This window comes from Scomber japonicus, chromosome 15 (assembly GCF_027409825.1).
Source record: "Scomber japonicus isolate fScoJap1 chromosome 15, fScoJap1.pri, whole genome shotgun sequence".
NCBI classification, from domain to species: Eukaryota; Metazoa; Chordata; class Actinopteri; order Scombriformes; family Scombridae; genus Scomber; species Scomber japonicus.
In genome coordinates, this window is record NC_070592.1 from 4585058 (window position 1) to 4605799 (window position 20742).

At 34.8% G+C, this 20742-nt stretch overlaps 2 protein-coding genes across 2 annotated transcripts; both read right to left on the reverse strand.

Moving 5' to 3' along the window:
* Nucleotides 1-5325: 5325 nt before the first annotated feature.
* On the reverse strand, nt 5326-10325 carry LOC128373827 (major histocompatibility complex class I-related gene protein-like). Its single transcript, XM_053334021.1, has 6 exons — nt 10279-10325; nt 8084-8350; nt 7467-7745; nt 6753-7073; nt 5873-5983; nt 5326-5390 (listed from the first exon to the last, which is right to left on the reverse strand). The coding sequence occupies exons 1-6, from the start codon at nt 10322-10324 to the stop codon at nt 5326-5328; spliced, it is 1089 nt and encodes a 362-aa protein (XP_053189996.1). The 5' UTR covers nt 10325.
* A 34-nt stretch (nt 10326-10359) lies between these two features.
* Nucleotides 10360-18359, reverse strand: LOC128373828 (major histocompatibility complex class I-related gene protein-like). The gene is made up of 9 exons (XM_053334023.1): nt 18296-18359; nt 16576-16842; nt 15876-16157; nt 15297-15617; nt 14483-14532; nt 14147-14164; nt 13891-13938; nt 13680-13723; nt 10360-10435 (listed from the first exon to the last, which is right to left on the reverse strand). The coding sequence occupies exons 1-9, from the start codon at nt 18345-18347 to the stop codon at nt 10360-10362; spliced, it is 1158 nt and encodes a 385-aa protein (XP_053189998.1). The 5' UTR covers nt 18348-18359.
* Nucleotides 18360-20742: the final 2383 nt, after the last annotated feature.

The window sequence follows — 20742 nt, forward strand, 5'->3', positions numbered from 1 at the left end:
TCATAATACTGCAGTACTTTTACTGTAATACTGATACTACATCACTCATAATACTGCAGTACTTTTACTGTAATACTGATACTACATCACTCATAATACTGCAGTACTTGTTGAGTATTTTAACATACTTGTATTGGTACTTTTAAAGTATCTGGATACTTCTTCCACTGCTGTACATAATGACAAAGCAGGTGAATCTTCATATAAAAAGATTATAATGAAGTTCCTCACATTTAAAAAGTACAATTGTATTTATTTTTCAAAGCAGCATCTGTAATATTTCACTGTGAGCTTCAGTATGAAAAATGTTTCACCTGTCAGCAGCTTTATGAAACAAAAACACAAACTCTAATTGAAACAGACTCGTCTAACTTTGGCCTCCAGCCACATAATCCAGTTTATAAATGTGACGGCAACAGCTCAGCAGTTTATAGAAGAATGAAATATTACACACACACACACACACACACACACACACACACACACACACACACACACACACACACACACACACACACACACACATTTTGTCCATTGGTCCATTGATATTGAAGGACGACACAAATACACACACACTTGATTACATTTGGACTCATAAGACCATCAGTGTCTCAACTTTCACTCCTTTTGTCTCACTCACTCACTCACTCACACACACACACACACACACACACACACACAGTGTTGGGTTACTTACTTATTAGGTTGTTTTTTTCCATATTTAGTAAATAAATCATTACGTGGGCTTAAATGGAGTCACAGTACCAATTAAATCCACTTTATTGATCAAATATCTTTATATTAGTTATATTACTTATTACATTTTAACCTTTTATATACTTTTCATATTCTGACTCATAATTAGTCTCAGCACCAATTCACATTCATAAATTCCCCATCAGTCATTAATAAATGTTTGATTAATCACTATTTTATGATCCAGGAGAACATTTTATAGAATATAATGAATACAGCAACATATTTTAATGCTTGTTTTTGAATTTTGTTATGAATACAGATCAAATTAGCACAATTGCATATATACAAATGTGTATCAGCTGCACAAAAATAAAAAAAACCCTGCATTTTATTTCCATTTTTGTATATCAGAGACCACATTAGGGAAAAGTCAGACTAAAACAAATGTAAAGAGTGTTTTTAAAGCTCTTAAATGTTTAAGAAGGGGTCGATAAATAAGGTAACTAGTAATCTATTGGTAACCTAACCTCCAAAGTAACTTTCCCAACCCTCCACAAACACAAACACAAACACACACACACACACACACACACACACAAACACAAACACACACACACACACACACACACACACACACACACACACACACACATATATATCAATCTATATAGGCTATAAAACAGCAGGTATATTAATGCATGGTTAGACCAAACAGCTGCTCATTTGTATTGCCAGGCTTGTTGTTGTGTTTAGAGACAAAATGGAGAAAGATTAGTGCAGCAGCAGCATCAGCAGCAGAGAGGCTCCTGACAGAGATGGGTGGATTTGACCGACTAAGATAAACACGCACGCAATAACCTCCCTCCCCTCCCCCTCCCCCGCAAGAATTAATAAATAAATAAATAACATCAAATTAATCGTCACAATATGTGCTGCTTCTAAAATAGTCTTTATAGTTGTTGGGTTTTTATTGTATGTGTGTGAAACTTTAAAGCCAAATTTCTTGCTTTGCACTCTTCAGACTGTCTTAGCAGTTGAATGCGATGCTGTTTAAAGTGAATTAGAGCCGATCAGAGTAGATATTGATGAATAGTTTTGTAGGTGAGTCAGCCGGTGAGTCATGGTCATATTTCTGCAGAGTCTCAAGCGGCTGCAGCCCAGACATTTCCACATAAGTTTCGTTCTCGTAAAAAAAAGAAAGAAAAAAGAAAGAAAATAAAAAAAGCAGAGCTGAGAGTTCAGGGAATTAAAATGAGGACAGAGTCGTTTTTAATACAGCAGAAACAACTTATAAAATAAACTGCTCCCTGTAGTCTAATCATTGAATTTTAAGATAGTAAAAGATATATTCGGAGTTATAGGTTATAGAAGATAACCTATAACATAATCATATATAGCCTATATGAGTGAATAAATATCTCGGTGTACTCACATCTCAGCGGCAGGATGATGGAGATAATCTGAGTCCGAGAGAGAGAGAGAGAGACAGACAGAGAGGGAGGGAGGTGGAGGGATGAGGATGAGGGTGGGGGCGACAATGGTAAAAAAAAAAGAAAAAAAAAAGAGCGAGGGATCGCAGCTGAATATAAATGAAGGAGGATGACTTCAGTCTTCTTTCAGTCTGATCCTGAGTCACTTGAAATAAATATAAATAAAACAAAACAAATAAATAGTAAATAATACAATGTAAAAAAAAAAGAAAATATATAAAAACAATAAAATAAATGAATAAATTAATTAAAATTAAATTAAAAAATAAATAAATAAATACAATAAATAAATAATAAAATAAACAAATGAATATATAAATATAAAGTGATCAAATAAACAAATACAATAAATAAAAATAAATAAATATTAAATGATCAACTTTAAAAAATGAAAAAAACCCCAATATGAATTAATTAATTAATTACATTTAAATTTTAAAAATAAATTAATATATATACACAATAAATAAATAATGAAATAAACAAATTAATAACAGCAGAATCTCAGCATGTTTCAACCCGAGCATGAAGTACAACTTAATCAAATCGTAATTTCCTTATTCAAATAACGTTATAATATGAAACTGATGAAGTTTTTTTTTTTTTAGCTGACAGAGGATCAGTTTCTGTCTTCGAGACTCAGTTTGTGAAGATTAATGTCAGAGAAGCTAATAGAAAGGTTTAAGTGAAGATGTGAGTTTCTTTCTTCCAATAATATTTAGTGAGCCGTAGAAAGAAATTAGACCTCATGTCGTTTTTTAAATAGTAGAAACAGTGATACTAGTTTACTATGAATATACCATATCATGTATTTAACAGCAGGCTGCAGCTCCATCTAGTGGAAGAAAGTAAAACTGCACCGGTTCACTCATGACAGACCAGTATATAATAAATAATACTAGCACTAAATATAATTTAAAAAATATAATACTAGCACTACTAATACTATTAATACTACTACTACTACTATTAATTTAAAAATACAAACAAAACAATTTCCTATCATCTATTCAAAAAGAAAATTTAAAGACTGATCAATAACAGGCTGTTTTCACCAACCCCAAAAACATCCATCCTCCAGTCAGCTGGAGAATACCAGTAAACTATGAAGTGGTTTAATTAATGTCTAATTAATTATAATTAGTGTTACTCCATGTGTGGGAATAATGAACAGAAGAAACACTACTGTGTTACTGACAAAGGACCCGGAGTTAAAGGTTGTTCAGGATGTCTCATTTATTCATTTATTACATGTGTAGTAATAATCAAACCAAAAAGTATTAAAGTAATAATAAGCGCTTTTAACACTTTACAGAATCAAAGAAATTCATTTATTCTGTTTTGGTTTTATTGCTTTAAAACACAATGAACAATAATATCAAACATTAAAAGCAAATTTTAAAAGATGAGTCTGTAAAGGTCTGTAAATGAAATTTCCTGACAAGATCAGAAGAAACAAAGGATTAAAGTATGAAAACATTACTCAATGAGATAAAACCACTTACACCAATTTAAGTCATGAAATGGTGTTAATAGATTTCTAGCAGGATGACTTCTATAATTTTATTGAAGTGAGACATTTTGACACTAATTCTCTTTAAAGGACTGTGACAAATGATTGTACTGCAGTATATTAGGCTTTATTAGTAAAGAATTTTCATATATAAAATAGACGTTTTTCTATTTAATGGAGCAATTGACAACATTTCCTTCCTAAAGTGCATCTGAGTTACAATAAGAGATCATCAAACTTACTGTCATAATGTAAACAAACTTTAAAGATAAAATACTGCAGTGTATAAACGGTTGTTCCACAAACATAATCAAAAATATAATATCAGAGGATCCACAACTGAGGTAGCAGCAAGTGATAATTGTAGTTTGAATGGCCAGGACATTTGTTAAGTTGTCTGTTTCTGTTTTCTCTTTCAAGAATATATCAATGTCTCAACAGGATTTGGAAACCAAATATCCATGCATTTATCTTCAGTAAAAAATAACTGCTAATATAGTAAACTCGACTGATGTAACGGTGTGTTTACAAGTCTTTTTTTTTTATTTTGTTGGTATAGATACCTTTATTTATCAGTACACTGACAGGAAACATGGGAGAGAGGGGGGTGTGACATACAGCAAAGGACCTCCGATCTGGATTCGAACCGGGGTCGGCTGCGTATATGGCATGCCTCTAACCACTCGACCACCTGCTCGCCCTTACAAGTCTTTTTAAAAAGTCGATCAGACAGCTGCAGCTGATTCAGAGTCCTCACCAAGACCAAGAAGGTAGATCATATCACTCCAGTTCTCTCTTCTCTTAACACTGAAAGATCAAATCAATGCAATCAACTGAAACACAGTTTAGAGTCACACACACGTCAACAGACAGGCATAACAGTTTTTCCTCACTTTTATGTTTGCTAATTGACTTTTATTTTAAAAAAGGCTGTTCATTAATGTAGGCTGTTTATTAGTGTTTGTGACTGCTCGCTGTCCAGTAGCACCAAAACAGAGTATACGCCTGCATCAGCTGACATCAGTAACTCATTTGAGACCGAGCAGTTTTGGTAGAAGTCTTCTGACAAAAGTCAGACTTGGAATGTTTCTAAAATGTTATGCAGACAAGAAAGCATAGAGCTGTTTGGCAAATGTTTGAAATGAATGGTGGAAATTGGAAATTGGCCGATAGTTGTTTGGGACAGATGGGTTAAGGTTAGTCTTTTTCAAATGTGCCTGAACAACAACATGAAGCCGTTTATAATAGAAATCAGGTAAGGACCAACAGATTCAAGTGAATTTTCTACGCCAGGTGTAGCTAGAATAGGGCTTCATACTACCCACCAGATCAGTAAGAACTTGCAAGGAGATGGAGAAAAAAAGAGTCCAAAGTTGATAACTGGACGGATGGGTGGAGAGGGGAGTCAAGGATAAAGCGGAAGAAGACGGTATGGTACGGTACATCTGCAACATCAAGCAACACTTGGATCAAAGGCTGCAGGAAATACAGCATTGAATTGATTTGAAGAATAGAAAGTCAGAATTTGTCTAAGGCCCCAAAATCACTGAATCCACCTCTGATCACAAGTTCATGTCTAAAGTTTTAACCTTTGAAAGACTGGTGGTAATGTCATAGCTAAGTTCACATCATGAAGTACTTACCGTCAGGAACTGGAACTTCAACTGATGATCCTGAAGTGTCTGAAGCTGCAAAAAGAAATTATCACGAGAGAAAAAACTGGACATGAGTGATGAATTACTGACATCTAACTTCATGTCAAGTTGTTCATATTAACCTTTTTAATATCTCTCATTATTATGTAAATATCTGTATTCAGTGTTTTAAGATGACATCCAAATATTACAAGACAAATCAGATAAAAAACTATCAATCATTTAATATTTAAAATACTTACTTTTTGCAGATTGAAATCCTAAAATACAGAAAAACAGTATCACAAAATTATTTATTCAGAATTTATGAACGAACAGTAAGAGGAAACAGCACTATCTGTGTCATTATTACAATGTGTCAACTAATTGTATGTCTAATATTTACACTTTATGGACTTTGTGTCACCAAAAGTAAAATATATGATGCTATAACAACACCAAAAACAATAGCAAAGGCATTATTAAATACATCTGTGAAGTTAAAAAAAGGAGTAAAAACATCTTTTGTCTCTCACCATCCTTTCCCTTGTTCTTTCTCCAGAGGAAGTATCCAACGATGCCGACTACCAGTAGCAGCAGTACAATAACAGGTCCAATGACATCACCAAGACGAAACCCTGAAGAACCTAAACAGAACGTTCACCTTTATTTATCTCACTCTTTCATCACTGAATGGATATTATTTATTAACACAACTTTAGTCATTTAAGTTCTCAATTGGAAGACAACATGTTGATGCTGAGTGTGTTTTAGTGAACAATCAGTGTTGGGAGTTAAAACCACAAAGTTTTACAGTCATCTCATTAGTTTGAACAGAAACACAGACATGTAAAACATTACTGTTTGAATTTTAGTATTTATATTACAATACTGACCTGATGAAAACTGTGTTGCAGTGTTTAACATAATTATGCTTTGACAGGCTAAATTGAAATTTGTGTGAATATCTAATAAAAAATGGTGCCTTCGACTGCTGTAAGAGCACTTGTGTGAGGGGAAAACAGAAATAAAGAAGTAGATGTTAGAGGAGGCTTGATGCTCTGACATGAGGAATTATCCTTTATGCCACACACACACCACGTAAAGATGAAAATAAAAGCAATAAATCTAAATTGACTCCAGGTCAGAATCACCTGTCATTTTTGAGATTATCTTCCACAACATTGACATACAGTTCTGGTTTCTTTACTGTTTCTGATATTTTCATAAAAACTGTCTGGTTGCATTAACGTCTGAACGATCGGTTAGACTCAGAAGAAATAAACTTTGATTTGATCTGAAAAATAAAAACTTCTCATGAATTGTTTTGCCATAAAACAATATCTAGACTGATTTAAAAACCAGAAACAAACAACTTAAGAAACCACTAAAGGAGAAACTAAATGTATTTCTCACCTCCATCATTACCAGTCTTTCTCCAGTTTGTCTGAATTGCTGTTTTGTCCAGTTTGGTGATGATGTCCCTCACACCAGTGAGATTAAACACACATTCATACTTCCTCCAGTCTTCAGGTGTGACTGATGAAAGGTTCAGGTCAACACTCATCTGGAAGGATCCATCATGGTTGGGGAGGATGTCTCCAGGTCCCACGTTCTCATGAAGCTCCTCTCCATCTTTCCTCCAGAACATCTCGGCTCTGTCAGGGTAGAAACCTGTAGCGAAGCAGCTGACTGGAGAGGAGGGAGTCTTCTGGAGGAGAGACACTGAGGGACGAACTGGAGAGTAAAGACAAAGACAGTTTATAGTTTCTTTATTATTATCTTCAGTATATTATCATCATTCCTGTTTGGTGTAATGTATTTAAATGTTTAGGAAAACTTATATATACCGTATATATGACATCCAAATACACCTCACTGAAATGCGGTTGAGAAACGGTGGGATGGACAGAGGAGAAGAAAGACAGATGAAGAGAAGTGAGGAGTGAGTATGAGAAAGAGAAAGTGAGAAAATGTGGTAAAGGGAGGCAGAGAGGTGAGAGAGAAAATGAAAGAGAAATGTGTGTAAACTGAGACACAGCAGGTCTCTGTGTTGGTTCATATATTGTAATGTTACTGTACAAAACATTTCTTGTGTTCATGAAACTACATCAGGTCATGTGATCTTACCTGTTCTCATCAGAGAGCTCCTCCCGTACTTCACAAACTTCTTCAGGTAGTAAGGACACCACGCGTTGAGGTAGCGCTTCAAACATATAGTCTTAGCTTTGTTAGTGTCCCACTCCAGTCTGGTGATTTCAGCTTCTTGTTTTAGAGCGATCCATGACTCTGTCTTCAGGTCAAATGATAGGAAGTCTTCTCCATCATAACCAATGCAAGTGAATCCATTAACATCTCCAGTCTCATCGTCCCATTTACATCCAAAAATCACCTGGAAAACATGGACACCTGAGACAGAGACAGAGTCACAGGCTGCAGTAAACCAGAGTGAGATCTCAGCACAGTCAGCTGTCATCAGCTGATATCACATCTTCACCACAAAGACACACTGATCCACACACACCAAAACACAACATCTACACCGCCTGCTGTTATTGGCTGGATGGAAACCACTCACAGCCAATCATCATCTGGACAGTGTGGACGACTCAGAGAGAGACAGAGAAGCAGAGGCTGCTGGGAAACACACACACACACACACACACACACACACACATCCTCTTCCTGTGAGAAAATATACAGTTGTTTACTACTACTATACAAAAAACAGTGAAACATAAACAAACCTCCAGTTTGGTTCAAGTGCTGCTTTAAAGTTTCAAAGATGACTTTGAAGAGCTGCTGGTGAGCCCTACGCATCTCAGTCAGACTCTCCCAGTAATCTGGATCATCTTTCATGATTCTGATCATCCAGTCTTGTTTGGGTACTAGTCTCCTGGTGTTGCTGTCATAGTATTCAGTCTGAACATCATCAACCATCCCAACAGCCATAAACTCTGGGAAGTTTGGGACTTGAGAGGACGCAGTGTAGATATTCTTCAGAGAGTGTTTCACTGTAAGAAAAAGTTATTTTATTTTTTATAAATTCTGAATCACAATTTTATAAATAACCTTTACATCAAATAAAATGATTTTCTCTGCACAGAATTTAAAAAAGCTACAGTACATCCACTTGATAATATGTGTTATGAAGTGAAGTTATTTATTCTGAAATAAAATATTAAACCAGTGAATTATTAACACATCAGATCATTGACATGTCTGACTTTCATTGATAGATGTATTTTTGTTATTTATTTTCAGTGTGAATTAAACTCCAGTTTAGTTTCCAGTTAGTGGAGACGTTTATTCTTCAGGATGCATCATTAGTAGCATCTGCTGCTCATTATTGTTTTAGTTTGAAATGTGAAACCACAAACCTGTGACACACTATATATCTATGATAAACTAACTATTGATAATCATTGAATCAGTTTTTAGGATGTCAGAGATTTTGTGGATTTTAAACTTTTTAAAGACCATGTAAAGTGAATTCAGACATTTTCTTCTAAACACATTAAATAGGTCATAAATGTATTTCTAAAAAAGGTGTAAAAAGCATTTCAACCATTTAGATTTGAATTGTGGAGCTAGGCTTCACAAACTGTGTTTCAAGATTTCTGTGTTCAGGATTTAGGGGGTGGGAGCACAGCGTTTGGGAGCAGAGAAAGAGGCTGATTTTTACACAACTTTGAAGTCTAATTTCATATATTTGGCGATTTTTTTAATCATTGAAATTTGGCAGGGTGGTTAACAACACACTTTTCTGTGGTATGTCAAACTCAGAACACATATTTATTCTTACTTTACATGAACTTTAAGCACAGTTAATCAATTTTTCAATTCGTATTTGTTTTATAAAATGTCACTAACTTCTCAGATCCCACAGTAATATTTTCAAATGTTTTGTCCAAGTAAATTTAAAAAAAAGAAGAAAAAAGTGTAAGAAAAACAATAAATATTTATATTTGTACTTAATATATCACTGTAACAATCATTTGTCATTCCACAATTTCATATTATATTGTATCATAACGAAACTCACAAATGACTCATTTTGAACATGAGAACAAAACCTCCTCAGCAGTCTCTAGATGTTAATTACACACTTCAGATGAAATGTAGTGACGTCTTTAAGACTGTGAACGTGTTCAGCAGTCTCTAGAGCAAAGACGTAGGAATGAGTTTAACATAGGAGGGGACACATATTGGAAACCTGACAGATCCGTTGAACAGAAATATGTCATAAACTACACTGCAAAACATTCACAAATATATTTTATTCTATTAAAAAGATACATTTGTAAAGGTAAAGTATAATGAACTGATAAATATCAAATATCAATTATTTAATTGCAGGCCTAATCATCCAGTTTTGTAGATTAATAAATAACATGGGAAGAATATTGTATTTTACAAGCAAGAGTGTAATAGTTAAATGTTGAATCACAACATGTTGTTGCCAGCTGCAGGCAAGGCCTTTTAGTGACAGTGTTTTCTTTATTTAGTGTGTGTTGGACTATTTTGCGTTGCGTAATTGCGTTACCATTTGGTTCAGAACGGGTTTGGACCGAGTCGATCAAAGGTCTGAAAAAAAACAACCAATGGACCTGATAAAAAGATAGTGAAAGGAAAAAAACGCACGTTTTAATAGCCTCGTTTCAAAAATATAGCAGGAAATCCATCTGATCAGAAGTTCAGCACATTAGCCCCATCCACCCCATAAAAAGAAAACGGGATTCATCAAGGCGTTGTCCAGTGGACTTTAACTTAAAGAGTTAATTACTTTTTATTTCTGTAACCTGAGAGGAAGTCAGGGGACTAAACGTTTAACACTATTAAACACACCTTAAATGCATATAGTTAAAACTGTTTTTGACTCATTTTCTTTAACCACCAACCGACTTAGAAAAACCAAACAAAACAAACTACATTAACTCACCTGCTGCTGCGCTGTGTAGACCCAGGAGGACCAGAAAACACAACATCTTCCTTGTCAGATGCAGTTTGTACATCTTTACTGTCAACTGATACCCAAGAGGTCCTGGCCGCAGGCATCCACTGCTGCCGCCGCAGCCTCCACTCTCAGGCCACCTCCACTGTCAGGACAGGAAATGCACGGGATACATTTCAAAATAAAATCGCTAATGTACTTCCGGTTGAATAGTTTTCCTCATAAATGCATTAATTATTAAAAAATATGACGTAAACTCTATCAATTCCTTGTCTATAGTATATCTTGTTTTATTTATATAGTAAAGTTTTGTTTTCTTTTGTCGTTTTTGTTCTGTGTTTTCCTTTTATATTGCCCCATGAGCCCCAACATTGTCATCTGATTTATTCTGTCCAAATCTAGGACAAAAAGCCATCCATAACCTGTATTAATTCAAAGAAAACAAAATAAAGCTTTTGATTTGATCTGTGAGTAGGACTGGCAGGAGCCCTCACGTCAGCTTCCTTATGAGCCAATGATAATTTAATATGAGACCAGTGTCACTTAAACTGATCCGAACAGGTTAAAAAAAAAAAAATCTAAACAGTCACAGCTGTGGTTTTATGAGCGCACTTCACGTTATAATGTGAAACTGATGAAGTCTTTTTTTTAGCTGACAGAGGATCAGTTTCTGTCTTTGAGACTTAGTTTGTGAAGATTAATGTCAGAGAAGCTAATAGAAAGGTTTAAGTGAAGAGGGTGAGTTTCATTCTTTCAATAATATTTAGTGAGCCGTAGAAAGAAATTAGACTTCATGTCGTTTTTTAAATAAAAACAGTGATACTAGTTTATATACCGTATCATGTATTTAACAGCAGGCTGCAGCTCCCTCCAGTGGAAGAAAGTAAAACTGCACCGGTTCACTCATGACAGACCAGTGTGCTGCTGGAGACACATCTTGATGCAGTAAAAATATAATACTATAGCACTACTAATACTATTAATACTACTACTACTACTACTACTACTACTACTACTATAAAAAACAAAAAAACAAAAAAAACAACAACAATTTGCTATCATCTATTCAAAAAGAAATTTTAAAGATTGATCAATAACAGGGTGTTTTCACCAAACCCAAAAACATCCAGCATCCAGTCAGCTGGAGAATACCAGTAAACTATGAAGTGGTTTAATTAATGTCTAATTAATTATAATTAGTGTTACTCCATGTGTGGGAATAATGAACAGAAGAAACACCATTGTGTTACTGACAAAGGACCCGGAGTTAAAGGTTGTTCAGGATGTCTCATTTATTCATTTATTACATGTGTAGTAATAATCAAACCAAAAAGTATTAAAGTAATATAATTATAATACATTACATTCATTTATTATTATTATTTTAACAATACTCAAAGACACTTTACAAAATCAAAGAAATTCATTTATTCTGTATGGTTGTATTGCTTTAAAACACAATGAACAATAATATCAAACATTAAAAGCTCATTTGAAAAGATGAGTCTGTAAAGGTCTGTAAATGAAATTTCCTGACAAGATCAGAAGAAACAAAGGATTAAAGTATGAAAACATTACTCAATGAGATAAAAACACTGACACAAATTTAAGTCATGAAATGGTGTTAATAGATTTCTAGCAGGATGGACTTCTATAATTTTATTGAAGTGAGACAATTAGACACTAATTCTCTTTAAAGGACTGTGACAAATGATTGTATTGCAGTATATTAGGCTTTATTAGTAAAGAATTTTCATATATAAAATACTTTTTTCTATTTAATGGAGCAATGGACGACATTTTCTGTCTTCCTAAAGTGCATCTGAGTTACAATAAGAGATCATCAAACCTACTGTCATAATGTAAACAAACTTTAAAGATAAAATTAAACAGAAAAAAAGATTTAAAAAAAAACATAAAATACAACTGAGGTAGCAGCAAGTGACCCTACAGTCGACCTTTGAGCTGTGGTCGTTTTTTTTTTAATTGAAAAACTGTAAATCAAGAGTTGAGCTGTGTGGTCTACTATGAAGGGTTCATGAACTACTGCAGAACAATTCTCACTTTCAGCCACTAGGGGGATGTCTAAATGTCTGTGTCTTCTCTTCTCTAGTAGAGTCTGACACGGAGTACATTTTTACTGTTGCCCTCTGCCACTTAGACTCGGTAGTAAATTAATCTGTTAGCTAGCTGACTGGAGGGAACATGATGCAGACAAAGTCACACAAAAGTCCAGCGTGGAAAAACGGCTAACTCGTGTGGTTGCTGTCTGCTGTGACGGTTCCTGAGGGAGACGGACCTGACGCTAATCACTGAACTAGTACGTCAACATTTGTAACAACTCCTCAAAAGACTAACGTTACGTCTCTCATTGCTAACATGATTGTAAAGGATATGCTCAGCGTTGTTTATGACGAGTAGAAACAAATCCAGGAGTCTATTAGCCTGTAAGACTTTTTTTCTTTTAAGTAATGTGTTTCTGTAAAGAAATTAAGGCTGATTATTATTTGAAAATAATAAAAGTTTATGCACATAAAGCTTGTTGTTTGTTATGAATGTTATGAAAGTTATTTTTGACTTATTAGCTATTTAGCTCCTGTGAATGTCGGCATGCAGCGAATACTCGATTAGTCGTCGACAGAGTTGGCAACTCAGGAGGTGCAGGAGAGAGACAGTGTTATTGTTGGTGTCAAATAAAAGTTTTCGGTCGCATTTACTAGTGGAAAATATATTTGAGAAGTAAATAACCCTCGCATATTTAATCAAGTTATTCAAGTATGTTAAAAGGTCTTTACTTTAACGACGGTGCTCATCAGGCTTAGTGGATTTCCACGGTCTCTCTGCTCTCCAACATTTACGCTAAGGCTGGGTATTGTCAATGATTTCCTGAATCGATTCAATTCCGATTCACAGGGTCCCGATTCGATTCGATTCTCGATTCGATCTGATTCAACTTTATGTTCCCAGAGTTTCTGTTTTGTAAGTCAGACAATATTTTTAACACGCAGTCATGTGTGGACACCAAATTCTTGAAGAGTAAAGTTAAATCATGAGTCTGATCCAACACTGGGATCTAGCATGATAGCATCTATGTGTATTTACCCTTAAGACCAGTGGCATTTTAAATCATGTCATTTTGAATTATGTTGTCATCATGTAACCATAAAGATTATGGATAAGCATGTCAGTTCAAATACAAGACAAAGTTGTAAACTCTCAAATTATAATTATTATTTTAAATTAAAAAATCGTTTCACAGAATTTTGAATCAATATCGAATTTTTAAATAGAAAATCGATATTAATTGATGGATCGATTTTTTGGACACACCCCTAATTTACGCCAGAGACAATGTTGTCATTTAGCCATGGACGTAAAGTAAATCTCACTTTAACTTTAGGAGCCACTTGATCCAGAAACGTTGGATCAAAGGCTGCAGAAAACATTTCAGCATTAAATTGATTTTAAGAATAGAAAGTCAGCATTTGTCTGAGGCCCAAGTCACAAGTTCATATCTAAACTGTTTTTCACCTTTACAATACAACAGTTTGAGAGACTGGTGGTTATGTCATAGCTAAGTTGACATAATGAAGTACTTACCGTCAGGAACTGAAACTTCAACTGATGGTCCTGAAGTGTCTGAAGCTGCTAAAAGAAATTATCATGAGAGAAAAAAAAACTGGACATGAGTGATGAATTACTGACATCTAACTTCATGTCAAGTTGTTCATATAAACCTTTTTAATATCTCTCATTATTTTGTAAATATCTTTATTCAGTGTTTTAAGATGACATCCAAATATTACAAGACAAAGCAGATAAAAACTATCAATCATTTAATATTTAAAATACTTACTTTTTGCTGATTGAAATCCTGAAATACAGAAAAACAGTATCACAAAATTATTTATTCAGAATTTATGAACGAACACTAAGAGAAAACATCACTATCTGTGTCATTATTACAATGTGTCAACTAATTGTATGTCTAATATTTACACTTTATGGACTTTGTATCACCAGAAGTAAAATATATAACAACATTAACACCAAAAACAATAGCACAGACATGTATATACATTATTATAGACATCTGTGAAGTAAAAAAAAAGATGAGTAAAAACATCTTTTCTCTCTCACTGTCCTTTTCTTTGTTCTTCTTCCAGAGGAAGTATCCAGTGATGCCGACTACCAGTAGCAGCAGTACAATAACAGGTCCAATGACAGCACCAAGAAGGGACCCTAAAGAACCAAAACAGAACATTCAGCATAGTTTATCTCACTCTTTCAACACTTAATGGATATTATTTATTAACATAACTTTAGTCATTTGAGTTCTCAAAAGGAAGTCAAAAGAAGACAAACATGACAATGACACAATGAACAATCAGTGTTCGGAGTTAAAACCACAAAGTTTTACAGTAATCTCATTAGTTTGAAGAGAAACACAGACATGTAAAATATTACTGTTTGAATTTTAGTATTTATATTACAATACTGACCTGATGAAAACTGTGTTATAGTGTTTAACATAATTATGCTTTGAGATGCTAAACTTAAACTTGTGTAAATATCTATCTAATAAATAACGGTGTCTTCTACTGTTGAGCACTTGTGTGAGAGGAAAACAGAAATAAAGAAGTAGATGTTAGAGGAGGCTTGATGCTCTGACATGAGGAATTATCGTTCATACCACACACACCAGGTAAAGATGAAAATCTAAGTTGAGTCCAGGTCAGAATCACCTGTCATTTTTGAGATTATCTTCCACAACATTGACATACAGTTGTGGTTTCTTTACTGTTCCTGATATTTTCATAAAAACTGTCTGGTTGCATTAACGTCTGAATGATCGGTTAGACTCAGAAGAAATAAACTTTGATTTGATCTGAAAAATAAAAACTTCTCATGAATTCTTTTGCCATAAAAAATATCTAGACTGATTTAAAAAACAGAAACAAACAACTTCAGAAACCACTAAAGGAGAAACTAAATGTATTTCTCACCTCCATCATTTCCAGTCTTTCTCCAGTTTGTCTTAATTGCTGTTTTGTCCATTTTAGTGATGATGTCCCTCACACCAGTGAGATGAAACACACATTCGTACCTCCTCCAGTCTTCAGGTGTGACCGATGAAAGGTTCAGGTCAACACTCATCTGGAAGGATCCATCATGGTTGGGGAGGATCTCTCCAAGTTCCACGTCTTCATGAAGCTTCTCTCCATCTTTCCTCCAGAACATCTCGGCTCTGTTAGGGTAGAAACCTGTAGCGAAGCAGCTGACTGGAGAGGAGGGAGTCTTCTGGAGGAGAGACACTGAGGGAAGGTCTGGAGAGTAAAGACAAAGACAGTTTCTTTATTATTATCTTCAGTATATTATCATCATTCCTGTTTGGTGTAAAGTATTTAAATGCATTAGGAAAACTTATATATACTGTATATATGACATCCAAATACACCTCACTGAATTGTGGTTGAGAAACGGTGGGATGGACAGAGGAGAAGAAAGACAGGTGAAGAGAAGTGAGGAGTGAGAAAATGTGGTAAAGGGAGGCAGAGACATGACATCAGGTCATGTGATTCTACCTGTTCTCATCAGAGAGTTCCTCCCGTAGTTCACAAACTTCTCCAGGTAGTCAGGACACCTATGGTTGAGGTAATGCTTCAAACATATAGTCTTAGCTTTGTCAGTGTCCCACTCCAGTTTAGTGATTTCAGCCTGTTGTTTTAGAGTGATCCATGTCCCTGTCTTCAGGTCAAATGATAGGAAGTCTTCTCCATCATAACCAATGCAAGTGAATCCATTTTGTATATCTGCAGGCTCATCGTCCCATTCACAGCCGTACATCATCTGTAAAACATGGACACCTGAGACAGAGACACAGACTGCAGTAAACCAGAGTGAGATCTCAGCACAGTCAGCTGTCATCAGCTGATATCACATCTTCACCACAGAGACACACTGATCCACCCACACCAAAACACAACATCTACACCTCCTGCTGTTATTGGCTGGATGGAAACCACTCACAGCCAATCATCACCTGGACAGTGTGGACGACTCAGAGAGAGAGACAGAGAAGCAGAGACTGCTGGGACACACACACACACACACAAACACACACACACACACACACACACACACACACACACACACACACACACACACACACACACACACACACACACACACACACACACACACACACACACACATCCTCTTCCTGTGAGAAACTATACATTTGTTTACTACTACTATACAAAAAACAATTAAACATAAACAAACCTCCAGTTTGGTTCAAGTGCTGCTTTAAAGTTTCAATGTAGCCTTTGAAGAGCTGCTGTTGATCCTTACGCCTTTTAGTTAGACTCTTCCAGTAATCTGGATCATCTTTCATGATTCTGATCATCCAGTCCTGTTTGGGTACTACTTTCATGATGTTGCTGTCATAGTATTCAGTCTGAACATCATCAACTTTAGCAACAGCCACAAACTCTGGGAAGTTTGGGACTTGAGAGGACGCAGTGATGAAACACTTCATAGAGTGAATCACTGTAAGAAAAAAATATTTTATTTTTTATAAATTCTGAATCACAATTGTATAAATAACCTTTAAATCAAATAAAATGATTTTCTCTGCACAGAATTTAAAAAGCAACAGGACATCCACTTGATAATATGTGTTATGAAGTGAAGTTATTTAATTCTGAAATAAAACATTAAACCAGTGAATTATTAACACATCAGATCATTCACATGTCTGACTTTCATTGATAGATGTATTTTTGTTATTTATTTTCAGTGTGAATTAAACTCCAGTTTAGTTTCCAGTTAGTGGAGACGTTTATTCTTCAGGATGCATCATTAGTAGCATCTGCTGCTCATTATTGTTTTAGTTTGAAATGTGAAACCACAAACCTTTGACACACTATATATCTATGTTAAACTAACTATTGATAATCATTAAATCAGTTTTTATGATGTCAGAGATTTTATGGATTTCAAACTTTGTTTTAAGCACAGTTGATCTATTTTTCATTTCATATTTGTTTTATAAAATGTCACTAACTTCTCAGATCCCACAGTAACATTGTCAAATGTTTTGTTCAAATAAATGTAAAAAATGGTTAAAAAACAATAAATATTGATACTTTTACTAAAGATCACTGTAACAATCATTTGTCATTACACAGTTGCATGTTATATTGCATCATAACGAAACTAACTCACAAATAACTCATTTTGAACATGAAAACAAAACCTCAGCAGTCTCTAGATACACTTCAGATGAAAGTGACGTCTTTAAGACTGTGAAAGTGTTTAACACATTTACATTATTTCTAATAACAATAATATGTAATGACTAATATCACTACATTAATGGTTACACACTGTCTGAGGATGTGATTTTCATTATTGTTGTTTGTTTGGAACAAATGTGAAAGAAAAAATGACGTCATGGGCAATTTAAATGTTAATAAAAGAAAGTAAAACCATATTAAATTGTACGCTAAAACGTGTTTTGTTGTATTTTAGTGACATGTTCCCTGTTTTCTTTATTTAGTGTGTGTTGGACTATTTTGCGTTGCGTAATTGCGCTACCATTTTGTCCAGAACGGGTTTGGACCGAGTCGATCAAAGGTCTGAAAATAATACAAAACCAACCAATGGGCCTGATAAAAGATAGTTAAAGAAAAAATCCCGCATGTTTTAATAGCTTATTTTCAAAAATATAGCAGGAAATCCATCTGATCAGAAGTTCAGCACATTACCCCCATCCACCCCATAAAAAGAAAACGGGATTCATCAAGACGTTGCCCAGTGGACTTTAACTTAAACAGTTAATTACTTTTTATTTCTGTAACCTGAGAGGAAGTCAGGGGACTAAACGTTTAACACTATTAAACACACCTTAAATGCATATAGTTAAAACTGTTTTTGACTCATTTTCTTTAACCACCAACCGACTTAGAAAAACCAAACCAAACAAACTACATTAACTCACCTGCTGCTGCGCTGTGTAGACCCAGGAGGACCAGAAAACACAACATCTTCATTCTGAACTGTGGAATCTGCAACTTTACTGTGAAATGATGTTTCTTTATGCAGAGACACACGGTGCTTCCCCTCTATACCACACTGCTGATTTGTGGTTAGGACTGGCCTGCCTTCAGCCTCCTTCTGAGCCAATGAGAATTCAGTATGAGACTAACGTCACTTAAATCTGTATTAAACTAATCTAAACATATTATTAACGAAAGTGAAAGTAACATATGCCTGTTTTAGCCCATGTTACAGAGGGTAGAGAGGCTTTATATTTAAACTGTGAGGCTTTATTTTGGATTTCTTAGCTTTGTTAGTGCATGGAAGTCACATCATCATATATAATAACACCTGTCATTGTAGGCTAATGTCATATAAAGTGCAGTGAGGTGTTGACTTTCTGGGAGGTCAGAGGTCACTGTCAGCTACAGATCAGCACTCTGGAGCTTGTGGGGCTGCAGTAATGTGTTATTCTTCTTCTATTGTTCTGTGTGGATGTTCTGGGGTTGAAAACATTCCTGATCAAAAGTTTTATTTGTGATAAAACCACCAAGATTTGATTTAGACACACACTTAAGTTTCAAAATAAAATACTTTAAAAATCAGGACAGATCAAATCTTCATTACTTCAGAGTGAAAACATCAACCAAAGAAATAAAACCACAACATGAGGAAGACGAGGCAGTTTCTTCATCAGCTCAGCTCAGCTGTGTGCTATAAGCTAGAAGCTTCTGAACTAATGTGAAACTGTGTACGCTGAAAACTGCTGGACCAAAGAGAAACTGAACACCTCTGTTGATGTTTGGACACCTGATGCTGTTTTTCATTTTGCTGTCAGCACTATTTATCCTCCGTTTCTATTCTCACTTTTACTTTTTGAAGCATAAAACGTTATAGAATATACTTTTATTGTGAAAATCTCACTTCTTCACCTTTGTTTCATGGTAACACAAACAAAGCATGAGGCTAAATATTAGATCTTTTATATAATTAATGTAGTCAGCTGTTTATTAGTGTTTATGACTCACTGCTGATTGATACCTGAGTTTATCTGTGCAGAGATGTCAGAGGTGTGACAGCGCCCCCCTCTGGAAAAAAAAAATCCTCGTTTTTTTTCTCTCCTTGTATCTTCAGTGGGAGGAACTAAGACACCAGTGAGACAAACATGGATGTAGTAAAGTGAACTATAGATTCACCCTCTGAGGCTTGAACTCTCTTTAAAACTCTCTCAGCTCAATGATGATGGATACTTAAGTTTAATGCTGATGTAACAACTACTTGAAATGAGATTAGCCAATTGTTAAGTAAACAGTTACATAAATATCACACACATAGGCCCGATAAGGAGGATGGTAAGCAAAACACAAATGCAAGTCATGGGAATAGAAAAGATTAATTTATTCCACAAAATAATAAATTATGAAATAAATGAATAAATCAAGATTTTTTTCCCGTTTTGATGTGAACTTAAAATACAATTTAATGGATCAACTGAAATATATCACTTTGTTTGCTGTTTCAAGAAATACAATTTCAATATAATTGTAAATCAAAGTAATAGAAAGAACTAAATTAAAGTGTATTGCAAATATTGCAAACGTGTTTTTTTCTGTAGTTTAATTCTGTACATATTCCACAAAGTCTGGAGTTTACTGATGCCAAAATATCCCTTAGGAAAGTGCCATTAAAAGTTACTACTTGCTGGGGCAGCAGTTAAAAATCCAACTCATAGTAGCAACAGATCAGATCGATTTTACAATTATTTCTTCAGGTAGTGTCACAGCCAGTTTCCTTTATAATCCTTCTGTATTCACTCTTTGGATAATTGTCTTTCTTTTCTTTGCAAGTCCAGTTTTGTAAAGTCAATATGTCTCCTCGGTTTTTTTACTCAGTAAGTCAAATTCAGTTTTGTTAGGTTAGGGGCCCCTTTTTTATTCTTTTACTCGACCTTATCTGATTCTTCAAGTGGAAATCCAGCGTGTCCCAGAACATCTGCTGGACTCTCTCCTTCCTCTCAAGCAAAGGCAGGAATCCCAGACGCACCTCCCGCTCACCGGAAACGTTCATACTCGTCCTCTTCTTCAGAAAGCGACAAACAAAAAAAAACAAGCTGCATATATTTATGAACCAAATTATTTATTTCAGTATGTAGATTAATGTGGCGATCTTATTTTATTTCTATTTTATCTATAGTTACTGCTGGCTTACAAGTTCACATGCTAAACATACAAACATGCCCATAAATAAAAAGTAAGACTCATGAGACAATAATGTCTGCCAGCATTAGTAACTTATAATTCCTGTAATTCACATCATAAAACGCTTTACAGTGCATCTGTCTCAGTCACATACGTTTCTCCGATTGATTTTGTTTGTTTGTTTTTAGCATACACATGTTAAATTAACATT

Coding starts and splice junctions, on each gene's coding strand:
- LOC128373828 (XM_053334023.1), bottom strand. CDS start 18,347: ATGAAGATGTTGTGTTTTCTGGTCCTCCTGGGTCTACACAGCGCAGCA. Junction 16,158..16,575: donor GCACTTGAACCAAACTGGAG/GTTTGTTTATGT, acceptor TCTCTGTCTCAG/GTGTCCATGTTTTACAGATG. Junction 13,724..13,890: donor TGAAGTTTCAGTTCCTGACG/GTAAGTACTTCA, acceptor TGTTTTCTGCAG/CCTTTGATCCAACGTTTCTG.
- LOC128373827 (XM_053334021.1), bottom strand. CDS start 10,324: ATGTTGTGTTTTCTGGTCCTCCTGGGTCTACACAGCGCAGCAGCAG. Junction 8,351..10,278: donor TCTACACAGCGCAGCAGCAG/GTGAGTTAATGT, acceptor TTTTTCTTACAG/TGAAACACTCTCTGAAGAAT. Junction 7,746..8,083: donor GCACTTGAACCAAACTGGAG/GTTTGTTTATGT, acceptor TCTCTGTCTCAG/GTGTCCATGTTTTCCAGGTG.